The sequence below is a fragment of the Vanessa cardui genome, chromosome 15 (assembly GCF_905220365.1).
Source record: "Vanessa cardui chromosome 15, ilVanCard2.1, whole genome shotgun sequence".
Taxonomy (NCBI): domain Eukaryota; kingdom Metazoa; phylum Arthropoda; class Insecta; order Lepidoptera; family Nymphalidae; genus Vanessa; species Vanessa cardui.
The window spans coordinates 3,657,400-3,674,464 of NC_061137.1; the positions used below are offsets into that span (position 1 = coordinate 3,657,400).

Genomic DNA, 17,065 nt, shown 5'->3' on the forward strand with positions numbered 1-17,065 from the left:
AATAGTTATTTCTTAAATGCTTAAATATAAAAATAATAATAAAAATTACATCACACATCACTTATCAACAAAATTATTGGCAACTTTTGTGTTGTTGACAAAAATTGATGACAAAAAGTTTGGGTATAAATAAGTGATTAAAAATTCACTTAGTACAATAACACAAAATTGCCAACCTATAATAATATAGAATATACGCCATCAAGCTTAACAGTGTAATATAAAAGTGATCCAAAAATGGACTCTTAATTAAAATAGTTATAATCCTTTTTCAAAGGTTAAACATTTATACAAAAAGTATACACTTAAGTATTTATTTACTTTGTTTGAATTAACAAGTTATTATTATACAATTAGAATAGACATAAATTGAGTTTCGAATAGCTGTAAACACAAAAATGCCAAACAGTGGATACGCCATTACGCTTAACAGTATAATAAAAAAAAGATAACAAGATACTGAGTCTTAAATTTAAAAAAAAAAACCTTTTGCAAAGGTAAAACATTCATAAGTATTAAGTATTTATTAATTTTATTAAAATTACCAACATGTAATTAAAATACAATAAAATAGACGTTAACGTTATATATTAATTAATTACTTTTAACTACTACTAAGTTATACTTTTAGTAGTTTTTAATATTGCAAATAATACAAGATGTGACATCTGGTGGGCGAAGTGGGAACTAATTTTAAGTAAATAGCTATTCTATTATACAAAATCGAAGCCCACAACAAGAGGTGACTGTAACGTATCAGAAAGTATGTATGACATTGAATATGATAATAATAATAACACAGGGATATAAATAGCATATCACCGTGTCTCTTTTATGTTACGAGTGAATTACGACGTATTATTTTAATCATATTAAAATAAGTATATTAATTGTGGTGTTGTTTACGACATTTGAGAATAATATAATGTCAAACTGATCACTTCGTCACTTATTGTCCTCTGTTTAAATTTATCTACAAAGGGAGCGTTTCGTCCTTTATTTTTTAGAAATCGGATCAAATCGAGTAAACTTATTTTTAATCGATTTGAATAATCGAATCGTAAAAGTTTACTAATTTTAAAAAGTTTACTAACTTTGTTCATGCTTTCAATTGAATGGCGTATAATAGTTTTTTTTTTTTAATTAAACCTTTTTATAGATCTTATTATTGAAATTTAAAAAAAGAACACGAAACTAATTATATATACTTATTATATATTTCAGTGTCTTGTAGACTCGCTTATTAAAAATAAAGCTGTTAAAAGTTAAGATTTTCAGTTATTTTTGTAGCTACTTGTATATAGTATTATAATCGTGTTTAGAGATCTATTAAAAACATTTTACTGATTATAAAATGTGATTTAGAAATAAGCGCAAGCCTCAAACTAAAAAAAAATAACAATTTGTAATAATTAAATATTTGTTGCTGTTTTAAAAACTGCACAATTTATTTAAATGTTTAATTTTTTAATTAAGTACTTGAAAGTACATATATTTTAAATAATAATATAATAAGCATGGTGCAACAGTTTTTATTGCATTATTTCATTTTAATTTTTATTTATATTGAAACAGATGTTATTGAGTTCTAAATGACCCTCGCGATATTTATTAAATTAAAATATATATATATATTTTATTTTGCAGTTTTATTTGACGGCAAGATTATTTAAACATTGTCCATCGCATCAACTAAGTAAATTAATAATGTATGTCATGCTAGAGTTTCTGTTGCAAAAAGGTTTTACTGCATCAGAAACTCCCGGAATAGTATCGCTTTGTTTCAGTGATTATTAAATTTGAGTGTTTTTATGGCTCTCTTTCTTTCTATTATATTTTTGTCTCTATCACACGCAGCAGCATCTAAATCTGACTATGAAAATTGACTCTTAAATAGCGATATAAAACGAATATTGTAGTTAGACAGTTGCGTTAAGATATAACCTATTTTGTAATATTTGATCGATGATGTAAGAACTTTCTCGAACTCTTATTGAAAGATTGCGTTATTGTTAGTGTTGACAAAAAAGTATTACGAGTTACCCAGTTGTTACATTTCTCACGTTCTTATATACTTCAGAATTGATGCAATTACTTTTAATCGCTGTATAACCTCAATGCATAAGATAAAATTGATAATGTGAATTTTATTAAATCCTTTTTTAGATATTTTGTTTTATTGGATTACATGTCGATTGAAACAGATTAAAAAACGATTTATTTTTGCTTCATAAAGGTAGAGTCACAAAAGGTTGTGAACTGGACTGACTATTAGTAACACCTACATGTAGCTGAATTTCTATTCTACAATTCTATTAGTTCATTATATTATTTATTGTAAAATTTAAACACCAATATTACGTCTCAAATTAGTTTTACGTCTAATATTTTTCAAGACAAGACGAGACAAATTTATTAATAATAATATCAACATAAAATATCATTGAGATAAATATGCCTTAAAAATTGTCTTTATTTTATCAAAAAATATTAATATATCAAATATTATTTTCATATAAATATTTTCGATTATGCAAAAAATATTTTTTATAGTTTTGATTTTATTATGATTTATAAAAATTAAATTGTATTTCATATCGATAATCTCTAATACGTATTAAACTTTACGTCGTTGTGTTTTTGCTTTATTACATAAGTATAGTACGACACAACTTAGATGTCGCATCGGCAAAATTCGTAAAACCGATCACATCCGAATCGAGTACGCTATCCCAAATTATTAATATTTATTTCTCATGCGAATATGATCTTTGCACAAACGTAATAACTTGTAATATCGTATAGACTAATATATTCATCAATTTGATGCGTCGATGTACATGCACTCGCTTTCTCTGACGCGTGAATCTATAGCGACGAATAGCGTCGAATGTCGCGATAGGGAGCTATTTCTATTGGTTGTGTAAATCGGCAGTAATCGGTTTTATTTTCATTCCATTGCATTTTCCGATGCTACATCTAATTTGTGTCGCACTATAGATATTTAAAAAATGATGACGCTTGTGTATGTGTGCGTGTACTTTGACAATTAATCGCAATACGTCAAAACTCGCTAACAATACTTTGCTTTCAAATCCTTCCTCAATATCTTACCCGCTGGATTTTTAGGTATCGCTTCAACAAATTGTACATCTTTGATATTCTTAAAAGACACAACTTTGCTGTTAACGAACTCTAAAACCTCCTCAGTCTTCAAACTTTCCCCAGCTTGGGTAACAACGAATGCCTTCGGTACCTCCCCTGAGATTGGGTCAGGGACACCCATGACTGCGCAGTCGAGGATCTTGGGATGAGTTCGGAGAACCATTTCTAGTTCTGCAGGTGGTACTTGGAATCCTTTAACCTATGGACAATTTAAATTTATGATGAGAACTGATGTTGATATCGTCTGGGCGATTTCTGCGCGAAATATATTACAATTATAAATATATTATATATATATATATATATATATATATATATATATATATATATATATATATATATATATATATATATATATATATATATATACCCCCACAATTGTAGTGTATTTAAATAAATATATGAAAGTATAATATTTATACTAAAGGATAAACAACATATATTTTAAAAGCTTATTGACGATTCAAAAACGCTTCATTTGTGTAGTTTACTTGAATAAAATTGATTTGATTTGATTTGTATATATATTATAAATATATGTACGAATAATGGTATATCAAATTTAGTTGATAAATCTTATTATTCATTAAATTAATACGTTTTTGGAAAAATCGTCAGGAACCCTAAGGGATTGATTGAACATCATTTTAAAGACTGCTTTCCGAAACGGTGGTAGAGTTTAAATTATATTGACGTTTCAATAATGCATGCTTGTAAAGTTCGCTTATAATTATTATAAAAATCAAAATGAAGAACATTTCAATCATTTCATAGGATCCAATTTTTACATGTTCATATAAAAAAAAAAAAATTCACTGAGTAATCACTGAGTTTTGTGTTTCTCAAATAAATACGTTATTAAAAACTTATATACGAATACAGTAACACTAATGTTACTGTACTGTTACTGTGAAAAACTTATATACGAATAAATATTTCCTGTATGGAAAAAAAACGGGCAACGCAGCCGCTATCCATACTATATTTGTGCTACAGAAGAGGGCTATTCGCGCAATCTATAACCTAGGAGCTAAAGAATCGTTAAGGAATAAATTTAAACAAATCAAGATATTGACTGTTGCTTCTCAATATATATTCTGTAATGTTATGTATGTACGAAAAAATATTAATGATTTCATGAGAAAATGTGATACTCATAGCATTGGTACAAGGAACAAACACAAACTTGTTACTCCTGTTACTCGACTACATAGAGTCAGTAATTCCTTTGTGGGGCAATGTATACGGTTTCACAACAGGATCCCAGAAAGCGTCCAAAATGCCTCTGTTGCTGAATTAAAAAAATTTATTAAGGAATGCTTGTGTGCAAAAGGTCACTATACAATTACCTAATGAGTTTATGATCGATAGCACACCTTGGGAATGAAACGATCGCCTCCTGGCTATTTCATCTCATATTAAATTGTTTATATAATATATGAGACAAACAAAAAAACACCCGCTGTGTTTCTTTCGCCGGTTCTTCTCAGGTCAGGGTATTTTCTTTTCCGAACCGGTGGTAGTGTTTCAATTGACCATCAATAAGAAAGTGTAATGCTTCTATATTGAATAAAGTTATTTGAGTTTGAGTTTGAATTCCACTATTTACCTTTATAAGTTCCTTCAACCGATCTGTTACGTACAAATATTTATTCTCATCATATTTCCCAATGTCACCAGTTTTGTACCAGCCGTCTTCCGTCATCACTTCTTTGGTCGCTTCGTCGTTTTTATAATATCCGTTCATGACATTCTTGCCCCGATAACAGATTTCACCTTCCTGTGAAGAGAAAAAATAACTATTATAATGAATCGAAGCTTGATTAATAACGCAAGGCGTGGTAAACGTACTTGTTTCTTGGGCTTTGTGTCAGCCCGTCTGGGTAGGTACTACTTATTCTACCACCAAATAAAAAAACCATATATTTGATGTATTTCGGTTTTAAGGATGAGGCAATGTAACGGCATCTAATCCAATAAGGTTTTATTGATTTTGTTAGAATCTGGTGGTTCAGGTGCAAACACAAGTGAAATAACATATTTATTTCCATGATCAGATACGAATCAGTAATCGATGAACTGATAAATATTTGAGAAACAAAACTGTTAGTTTTGTTTCTTAAATATTAACCGCCTAAGATAGTTATTTTATAAACATATGAGACAACATCACATACATTACTCTGATCCCAATGTAAGTAGCTAAAGAGCTTATGTTATGGAAAATACGAAGTAACGACGGTACCACAAACACCCAGACTTAAGACAGCATAGAAAACTAATGATAATCTACATCGACTAAGCCGGGAATCGAAACCAGGACCTCGGAGTGGCGTACCCATGAAAACCGGTGTACACACCACTCGACCACGGAGGTCGTCATAATAAAATATTGATAGTACTGATAGTGAAAAATTAAAAATTACATGATTATACTACTTAATAATGCAACATAAATATTATAAGGATCGTAACTTTATAATTAAAGGAGGAAAACATTGAGGGAAAAAGGACGTGCTATACGTTGTTGAACACAAAACTATAGGTATAATAAATTGTGTAAGAATTATTTTTGTTCTATAACAACCATATCGAAATGACTTGCATTTTGTCATAAATGAATGAAATTCGATTTTAATATTTATCGGGTTTAATCAGAAAATTTAAATTAAGAACGTATAGTTAAGTTGCATATGAGTAAATAAAAAAAAATTGTTATTTGTAAAAAAATTAAATGTTGTAAACTAAACTGTTAAAATAATACCTTGTCTTTGAAAGTTATATATTTATCCAATATACTAGAATATCTAGTATTGTAATAAGGATTTTATAGAACACATTTTTCGACAAAATTTTCGTAAATTCAAATCGTTTGTAAAAAATACATTGCTAGAAAAGGCATATTATTCGAAACAAGATTTAATAGATGTTTACTGGAAGTCAGTATGATATATTACATACAAATACATATAACTGTATTTAACTAACATGATTTAGTATTTTAAAAATGATAAAAAAGAGTAACTACTGAGTTTTTTGCCGGTTCTTCTCGATAGAATCTACTTATTCCGAACCGGTGGTAGCTTCACTTGATTGTAAAATGTCGATTTAAAAGTGCTTGTAAAAGCCTCCTTGAATAAAGTTTATTTTGATTTTGACATATTTTTTTATATTTAAATTTAACAAAAAAATATTTGTCATATCGAACGAACTGGCAACATTTTATTTTAGGTTTGAAAAATATGTAAGTTATTATTTATACTTGGCTTATTTAGTATCATTACTTTATAACACGTATTTGTAGGTGGTAGCTTCACTTAATTGTAAAATGACGATTCAAAAGGGCTTATAAAAGCCTATTTGAATAAAGTTTATTTTGATTTGATTTGTGACAGTTATAGTACGACACAACTTAGATGTAGCTTCTACAAAATTCGTAAAACCGATCATATTCGAATTAAGTATAATTTTGCCGATGCTACATCTAATATTACGATATTTAAAATGAATTACCTGTCCCGGCCCCAGAGCCTCAAAGGTGTTCAGATCTGCTATCTTCACTTCAGCGCCCCCGAATACATGACCCACAGATGCATGATTAGAATCCGTTCTGTTACCCACGGATATTCCACCACAGGTCTCTGTTAGTCCATAGCCTTGTCTGAAGATGATATTTTTCTGAAAAAAAAATATTTATTTGAATACTTCTTGTTTTTAAATTTGATTGTTTCGTTTTCTCGTTTAAAAATTTTTTCATCATTCCAAATGACACTGACTATAAAATCATTAATTAATATAGGTCATGATATTTTTTTTTTTAATTTAAAGGAAAAAAAAGCTAATTGTTTCTAGATTCAAAATTTATTCCCGCGTCAAATAATCGCTTACAGTAGTATGAGTAACGCTTGTACTTACAAGATGGCTAAGTGAGCGTGACGACTTAGAGTAATCTCAGCAAAAAAAATTAAAAATCTGTTCAAAAATTTTGTTAAGTTAATTTCATTAAATGTTTATCTTTTGTATATAATCTTATTTAGTTTTTTATTATCATCTCTATCATATTACATATCTGACAAATTGCATGGAAGGAATAAATGTCTGTGGATCTGTAGAATTTTGTGTAATGATTCGTTAGCTCCATGTAATTCATATATTAATAATTAAATTTTTGTTTTTTTTTTTTTATTTAATTCTTCATGGTTAGTTTGTTTCTTCGGCCTATTCTAGTCAGTTCAGCAGTTATCGTCTCTTCAGAGCAAAAAAATAGGAGAATAAAGCTTGAGTTTTCACATACACTTGAGCACTAGGGTCTATCCTTATCGAAGGAAAAATGCAGATTAACAGACCTTAAATTAACGTATAGCTCAGCAATATTTTGCATTACTAACAGTTCTTGACTAATATATTTTTATTTAAAATACATTACTATTCTACTAAACTATTTCCATCCACTTCAATTTTAATTCCAAAAAGTCATAATTAATATCATAGATTATCTAAGCTATCAACCAATGATATTTCGTCAATTCGATGTTAGCTGTTTTTTATTTGGGTTTTGTACTTTTGTGGTTGTAATAGTCTATAGGACTCCTGCACAGTCAACTAGTAGTAGTGCAACTATCTATTGTCATTAATTGCCGAGAAATAAATAAATCAGAACGTCATACCAAATTTCTAGAACAGTTGATGAATCAATCGTTCCAGAAATGCATATTCTTTATTCCCATTCCTTTAACAGATAATCTCAAATAATAGAGGTTGGGTAACAAACTGCAAAGGAATATATTTTATACTTGTAATTATTATTAGATCATAAATTATGTGAGACGGACTCTGCCCTTGTACTTAAATATTATCTCAAAATATAATCATCTTATTTTAGCTTTTTATCCATAAATAATTTTGTAATATATTGATAAAATACATATTAAGATAAGATAAAACTCGAGGTGCGACTTCGTATTATCGAAATGTATTATTATGCATTATGACGATAAGATAGGGATAGGTAATGTTATTGACCTAAAATGGTCACTTCTAAGACAAACAAAGCGGACTTTATTTTATTTATTCACATAGTTTTATTAATACTTCATAATAAAATAATCTAGTAGAAAAACCTTATTATAACAAAATAATAAACCTTCGTTAGAGTAGCGTATCGTAATGATAGCTTTTTAACGTATAGTATTTTTTTGAAAATTCTTACGGCGCCAATGTCTATAGTAATCGATAAATACGTACTCTTAAGCTATAAACATTTACTATAGAAAATAAAACTCAAACTAAGTTGGCGTTAATATGTCCTATTAAAAAAAAATATTTAAAACATATTACTGTGGAACAGTGAAATAATATTAAAAGACGTATTTAAAAAAATGGCAATAGCGAGTACTTTATGATAATTAAATATTACTTCAACAATCAAAAGTTAGTCACTCAATTAAATTATATTAAATTATATCCTCGATGTAATAAAAAAATCCGTTATCTGAGAAAGGTAGTATATCAAAATGACTAAAACAAAGAATAATAACTAATTTTGACTTTAGTTCAATTTGCTTTAAATGATAATAATATCCGACGACTGGCGTTCGAAATTCGAAATTCTTCCTTATTGGGATATTGCTAAAAATAATTGTTAATATATTAATTATGATGTATATTAATTTATAATTTAAATTACATGTTATTTTGAACAACTAATTATAAAAAAAATTATATACATGATGTGTACGACATTTTTTTATTAAAACGGTACTGTCCCTTCTTCCTATTATTTAAACATTATTTAAAGCTATAATAGAATTCCAGGAGCATCCTAGCAAATTCCGAAGGGTCTGTTAGAAGACTAAACTAATTCAACATCGAATAAACATGCTTTTAAATAAGTTAAGAGTAACTTTCTCTGATTTTGAGTCTTGACACATTTCATCAACAAGTGATGTTATACACCTCGTTGTAATTACACTCGCTCAGCATTTGATATAAAACCAGCACGGAAGAAAAGTAATTCGAATTATTGATATTCAATTGTTTAGCCTTAAAACAAATGACGAGCGTGTAGTATCTAACATCGAGCCTGAACTCCATTTATTCCACATACGACACACGTTGAGTTACGAATAATGAATGGTTAAATTCTGTTCTATAATTTACATAGATAACTTGAACACTTAATTAACGATTTGATAGTAATGTACATTACGACACGTTACAAACGGAATTACACATAATAAATAAATAAATTTTGGATCACATAGATTACTCTGATCCCAATGTAAGTAGCTAAAGAATTTTTATTATAGATAATCAGAAGTAATAACGGTACCACAAATTCAGACTCAAGAAAACATATAAGAACTTCTACATCGAGTGGCGTACCTATGAAAAACAGTGTACATACACACTACTCGACCACGGAGGTCGTCACATATATGTATTTATGTATAAACCAGACTTACATTTTTATTGAGAACTGCAGTCGCGTCGTGACTAGAGATGGGGGCGGCTCCGCAAATAATTCCCTGTATTGTTTCAAGGTATTTCGGAGTCACCGCTGGATGTTTGCCCAAAAACACCACTGTAAGTGAGAATGGATGTGTTAAAAAAAAATTGGTTTGACTATTTGCATGTGTTATTTTGTATGAAGAACAACAAGTTTGCAATTGGCAAGAAAATAAGCGAAGAAATTCATTCATTCATCAACTATTCGCCTCGTAAACAATACAAATAAATATATATATTATATTATAAGTAAAAATGTATAAAAGAATATTTAGTTAGAAAACCAGAAAGGAATGTTTGTGACGAAATATAATTAACGTAATTAACTAAAATATTATAGAAGTTTTTAAATATTAATTATGATGTATATAAATTTATAGTTATTATTATTATTATTTTATACACCTTCTTTGCATAAATATTGACCTAAAGATATATTTAAATATGTAATCGATAAATACTTGCTGGACGATTATTTACTGAAACAAGTATAAGGTATCGTAAGGAAGGTAGTAAATCTATTCAGTAGGAACATAGTCTCATAGATTTTTGTGAAATAAAATGTCAAAACGTGATATCCGACTTTGCTATATAAGAGGGCATACAACAGTATGTCCCTTTGCTGTCCCCACAGAAGAGCGAATCTGCAGGCGGAACTAGTAAACAATAGATAATAATACTGACGACTTAAATTTATAATGCACTAGTAACACATGACTGACAAGTAAAGCCTTTTAAATAACTTCGGATTTATTTGTTGACTTACTCATTGGCGGAACGACATACAGGTGATTCGCTTTGTGTCGAACAATAGTTTCGAGGAAAAGATCAGCCTTGAATGTTGGCATTGTCACCAACTTAATACCTCTTGACATTAGATTCAACATCAGTGCGTTGAAACCGAAGATGTGGAAAAATGGCAACACTGCTGGTGTTACTGACTGGAAGGAACCTGTCAAAAAGAAAAAAAGTTTAAAAATTGTGACGTCAATAAATTTTTATGCAATTCTTAATTCTAAATTAGCTGAGATGGCCCAGTGGTTAGAACGCGTACATCTTAACCGATGATTTCGGGTTCAAACCCAGGCACCTCTATATATATGTGCTTAATTTATGTTTATAATTAATCTCGTGCTCGGCGGTAAAGGAAAAAATTGTGAGGAAACCTGCATGTGTCTAATTTCATAGAAATTCTGCCACATGTGTATTCCACTAATCTGGATTGGAACAGGGTGGTGGAATATGTTCCAAACCCTCTCCTTATTGGAAGAGGAGGCCTTAGCCCAGAAGAGCGAAATTTACAGGCAATTACTTTTTTTAATTATAAATGCATACTTCACATATTTCAAAAACTTTTGACTTCACATCAAAATGTATTTATCAATTAATAATATAAAGTACTGTTAAAAATAGTAGGTACAAATTTAAATTCTATAAACATAATAAATGTACCTACCTAAATATTATACAATTTTTTTATGGTAAATTTTTTGTCATACTAAACTATTAAATAATGATAAAATATTTTAAAACTTGAAGCAATTAGCCTAATTGTCAGAAGTAATTATCATTTTAATGCTTATGTTAAATCTTACACTTCACTGAACATTTAATTGTACCTATAATTTAAAAATTTATTCTAGTGAAAGAGAAGTTAATTGTGTGTGTTAATATTATCATAAATACAAACCAGTAGCTTCTTCTACACCAATTACTTCTGGATCTAATATCATTTCATTCATTGTGTTTATGCTTTCGTGTGATAGTTCCACTGCTTTAGGGAAACCAGTTGTGCCACTTGAAAATGGTAAAATTGCTATATCCTTAGCAGTTCTTTTTACTTTTTTCAAACAATCAGTATCTACATTCATATCTTCAGCAAATTCTGCAAACTTAATGGTATTCTCGGGTACATCATTATCTATTAATATGATGGGTATATCCAATTTCATCTCTTTCAGAGCTAGTACTATGTTGGGATAAGACACCTTGGAGGAGACTATTGCTTTGCATTCAATTAGTTTTAATTGATGTTTTAATTCATCTGAAATTAATCAAATAATTAACCAACTGTTTTAAATAAAACATTTATAATTATAATACATGTACACTAATAAGTGTAATTATTAAAAATCAAATCAAATACTTACGTGGTGTATAAGCAGGATTCATAATACTGGCTATACCTCCAGCCTCAAGAATACCTAACACAATGCAAGGATATTCAGGGACATTCGGCAGAATTACAGCTACTTTATCATCATTCTGTAATTTTAGTTTACTTCGAAGTGATGCACCGAAACAAATAGACATCTTGTATGCTTGAGCATAAGTGTAACCGTGACCAGTCACAGCACATACCTACGTAGAAAAAAATTACTTAAGCAACACATAATACATCAAAGCAAAAATGCAATAACAATAATATTTTTAATAATATATCAATGTTATCAATTAACATTGAGTACAGGCATGTAGTTCCAATCGTAAATATATTTTGTTTTTTTTTTAAACATAATTTGTATTAAAAAGTAAAGTGCCATATTCCATAATTTTTTTTTAAGCTTATTAATCCAATTTACTAACAGTAAATGCTCATTTGTCTGACAATAGAATTAAAGGTGAGTGGGTAAGAAAATAAGTCATGCTCCAGGCACTACTGGCAGTTTATTAATTGATAATTATAAATAAAAACTGGAATATAATAAAAGTACTTACTGTAAAAGTTTTGTCTGGCCATCTGTCCAAGTTCTGCCATGCAAAATCTCTGACTGTTTGACATGTTAATTCGAATTCTTTATATACAGACTTAAGTATGTTAGCATCAGTTGATTTTTGACGAGATGATGGAGTTAAGAATAATTTATTTTTGTAAATAATTTGGTAAGCTGAGCGTCGAAAAATATGGGCCATTATACTTCAATTGTAGGTAATCAATACGTTAGCAATAAATATTCACACTTCAAAACATTTAAATTTGTAATTGAACACTATAAAACCTGTTCACTTAAATATGCAAATTTAAAATAATGAGCATAATAAATAAGTAACATATGTTACCTCTATCCTTACGGAATAAAAAATTATAATAAAATATAGCACGTTATCAACATTGATAAGAAACACTAACGAACATTTTTGTTTGCACTTATAGCAATTGTTTTGTTTTTATCTTGTTATTTTTCCACAATTAATTCACTCACTGCACTCTTTGTACAATAACATAACAGCAATGACTATTTAGTTAGTTAAGGCAGCTCTATAAAACATTGCTTCATCAACTTGTTGTTTGTAAAATAGACTTTGAACTGACACATAATAATTAATCAAGTGTAAAACAACAACGTCGTGGGTTAAAAGTGAAAACCGGTTTATTTGGTACGCTTAACACAATCATTTGGAAGTTAGAACTAGTAAGGAATTGTCAAGGAACAATGACTATTTAATTAAAAAAAAAGTTGAAGAGTATATTTACAGTATAAATAAAATTTTAACAAAAAGAAAAACCGACTTCAAACAAAACACTATTTTAAAACAAATGAATATGCACGAAAAAGTAATAAAAATAATTGCGTATTCAACCTATTTTTTAGAGTCTTCCTAAGTTAAATGAAATGAAAAATATTAGACTACTTAAAAGTCGATTAACGATTATATCATGTAGTTATAGTTATTGGTATATTTGGAGCCGGTGTCAGGCACGGTGCCCTTGCCCCAACAATCAAAAAAAAGAAGCGATACGAGCCCCTTGATTGATCCAGTATATTATTGTGTAAAAGCTAATTTGTAAAAAACATATTTGTTAAAGTATTCTCGTATTGTTTTTTGATAGATATACTGTAGGGTTTTATTGGCTGACACCGACTCCAAATATAACAATAATTATAACTACATGATATAATCGTTAATCGACTTTTAAGTAGTCTAATATTTTTCATTTCATTTAACTTAGGAAGACTCTAAAAAATAGGTTGAATACGCAATTATTTTTATTACTTTTTCGTGCATATTCATTTGTTTTAAAATAGTGTTTTGTTTGAAGTCGGTTTTTCTTTTTGTTAAAATTTTATTTATTTTTTGATTTTAAGTGAAGCTGGTGTTGACTAACTAATTTTTTTTAATATGGATAGATTAAGCGTTCCGTTTATATGAGTCAGAAACTACTTCGAGGACAATTTCAAAGAAAACTTGCGAATAAAGCAAAAATAGACTTTCGAAAATGCGGATTTAATACGTCACGCGGCGTAAACTACAAGGATCCCTCGAAAGAGCTGTAATCGAACTGAACAAAAAAACTTTGAAAAAGACCAACTATATTTCGTACATCATATGACATCACATCACATACACAAAATTTGATTAAAGATAGTAAGAAATTCTGCCCCATATCGCACCCTAACTGCGAGCCGTATAGGAGTTCCATCACTACATAGTATAAAGCAAAGTCGCTTTCTCTGTCCCTATATATTTAAATCTACGCAACGGATTTTGATGCGGTTTTTTTTAAAAGATAGTGTGATTCAAGGGGAAGGTTTGTGTATATAATACATGAACAATATAGTAAAGAAACACTGATAATTTTAGAAGTTTGCGATGTGATGTCGTATATAAACAAATTCTGTAGTATATTTAGTATCAGTATTGCACCCGTGCGAAGCCGGGGTGGGTAGCTAGTTGATTAAAATATTCGACTATGATAATTACATAAACATAACCACATTACGGAAGGTGACTCAAATACCCAAATAACCTATAAATAAAAGATTCGACCGAGTATCGCTAACGTGCTCCTCAGAATTGTTCCGTTCCCTTCCGTTCCGTTACTTTTTCATGGATCCTGTGCTTAGAACCTTACCAAACTTTCACCAAATTACACTTGAAGTATATATTTTATAATAAAAAAAGAATTATCAAAATTGGTTAACGTGATTTTAAGTTATTCACCTATTTGTCGCGTATATACATAATGCAAATTTGAGACTTATGTCGTTTTCACATGGATACCATCATCGGAAAAAAAAATAAAAAAAATGGGACCCCACGGGAAGCACTACCTTTCAAACAAAAAAAAATTATCAAAATCGGTCCACCCAGTGAAAAGTTATGAGGTAACAAACATAAAAAAAAAAAAAAAAAAAAAAAAAAAAAAAAATACAGACGAATTGATAACCTCCTCCTTTTGGAAGTCGGTTGAAAAAAAAACAGTATCAGGCAATTTTGGCACTTCAATATTTTACTACCGATTGTCATTGTCAGCTGTTTTAATGTTTACATTGAAAATGTATAGAACAATAAAAAATGATTTTTATAAACAATCAAGTCATAACAAAAATTACCTAATCTATTTATTGCCAAATTTAGATAAGTTTAAGCCGTGATGGAGCTTTTCATCTGCATTAGTTACGAAATAAACAGGAAGTTTAAAGATTTTTATTATTACATGAAAAATACGGTGGTGCTTTTCAATACTTTTACTCGCATATTCGGTTATGATGGTGGTGTTCCATGCGTAGGGGATGATATTTTACTAATATGTCCATTTTTAAGCACGATTCTGAGACGTTACGATGTGTTTACTAGTATGACTCACTTTATGTATGTCTCAGGTTTTCCTGCCGGTATTAAAATCAAAGGTACATAATTATAGCATGTGTTTTAATATGTCTATGTAACAGAGCCTCCTATTTCTAAAATATTGTTAGCAAGTTTTGGGATCCCTGATCATAATTTACCACTACTCCCTATATACACCGCAAGGCATATTACCTTACCACCAACCTTAGGAACAAACATGTTAAGTACCTTGAGCCTTTTTTGTTTTTTTTTTATCGCTGGAAAAACTATATACGCGCTGCCCCCACTTGATGGAAAGTGGGGGGTGTGTGGGACTCCCCCGTTTCCTGAACGCCTAGTGCGCCCAGGTCCACTAAAAAACCAGCGGTACCCTCGCCGTCTTTCGCCGGGCGCCACGGGATCGCTTACGCATGCTACCGTGACGCCCTGACGGTCGGCCCGCCTATGCGGGCCTCCAATACCTAGGGGGGTTCCCAGGATACTGACCCCCCCTGGTCCCTGCGGCGCCTATTGGGGCGGGGGGAGAAGGTGCGCGTAGCGCCTTTTTCTCCTCCCCGTCTACGGCGGAGCGGGTCTGCAGCGGTGTCCTCTTCCCGCTCCCGCTCCGCGGCTTCCTTCTGCGACATCACGCTTTCGCAGAAGGAGCGCATCTCCGACCATCACGTCTCGCTGCCGAGCATTTCGTTAAGTACCTTGAGCCTGTAGTAACACTGACTGTCTCATCCTTCAAACTAGAATGTTACAATTCTACTTAGTACTACTGCTGGGATACTGAATGGGTGGAATCTATAATATCTATCCAGAAGGGCTTACTCAAAACTCTACTACTAAGTACCTACCCACATATATTGCTTGTGTCTTTCTCGATTTGCAATTTTAATAAATTGTCATAATATCCTGCCGTGTCCAGTGGTCTTAATGGACTTTTTAAATACATATTTTGATGAATATCATTTACCTTTATTTTTTTTCATAAATTTTCAATAAATAAATAATAAAGAATAATTTTGATATAATTTCATCCTACGAACTCCTGTTGCTTGTATTGTCTGATCAAGTCCGCACAATTTATTTTGCAAACCTTCACTGCCGCTGCTATCCGGATGGATGACAACGAGCTCATAATCTGCAGGATGAAACCGATCTTCTAGCGAAAAAACTGCCAACAATTTTGTGATAATTGTAATGCGCCGACACCAACAGTACCTCCATGTGGCCACACAATGCTTGATATTAAAATAAAGCAGACTGATGTGCGCACAAACATAAAAACATCGTGAAGAAACCAGTATGTGTCTAATTTCATAGAAATTCTGCCACATTTGTATTCCCCAACCCGTATTGAAGCAGATTGGTGGAATATTTTCTAAAACTTCTAAGGGAGAAGAGACCTAACCCAAGCAGTATGAAATTTATAGGTTGTTGTTGTTGTTGTTATGGAACCTCGGGAGCTGTTTCTTGACATCCAATTATAATCGTCAAGAAAATAAACAAATATGTTTTCATTTACATTTTTTGCTTTCTTTACACATTGTTAGTCATCTCACTCCATAGTAATTTAGGAGTGTTGTAATTACTTTATAGTAAAATATACGAATAAAAATGAAAAAAAAAAAATACTTTTTTAAATACTTTAATGACATTTTATAACAATAAAAACCTATTTAAATTAGATCACAAAATGAGTCGGCAAAGGGAACAGAAAGTTTTTCAACTTAAAATAGACAGACAAATCGCTTCAATTAATGTTTTACTGATAGAAAAGAACAATTGATATTAGGTTTATACAAAATTAAAATTTAAGGCAATCATTATATAA

At 30.3% G+C, this 17,065-nt stretch overlaps 1 protein-coding gene across 1 annotated transcript; it reads right to left on the bottom strand.

The window, feature by feature from the left end:
- Positions 1-2,913: 2,913 nt before the first annotated feature.
- On the bottom strand, positions 2,914-13,131 carry LOC124535737 (4-coumarate--CoA ligase 3-like). Its single transcript, XM_047112050.1, has 8 exons — positions 12,391-13,131; positions 11,823-12,033; positions 11,363-11,716; positions 10,439-10,624; positions 9,630-9,748; positions 6,679-6,843; positions 4,775-4,945; positions 2,914-3,364 (listed from the first exon to the last, which is right to left on the bottom strand). Exons 1-8 carry the CDS (start codon positions 12,583-12,585, stop codon positions 3,074-3,076), a joined length of 1,692 nt encoding a protein of 563 aa, XP_046968006.1. The 5' UTR covers positions 12,586-13,131; the 3' UTR covers positions 2,914-3,073.
- Positions 13,132-17,065: the final 3,934 nt, after the last annotated feature.

Coding starts and splice junctions, on each gene's coding strand:
- LOC124535737 (XM_047112050.1), bottom strand. CDS start 12,585: ATGGCCCATATTTTTCGACGCTCAGCTTACCAAATTATTTACAAAAAT. Junction 9,749..10,438: donor GTATGTCGTTCCGCCAATGA/GTAAGTCAACAA, acceptor TCTCACTTACAG/TGGTGTTTTTGGGCAAACAT. Junction 4,946..6,678: donor AGGCTCTGGGGCCGGGACAG/GTAATTCATTTT, acceptor TTCTCTTCACAG/GAAGGTGAAATCTGTTATCG.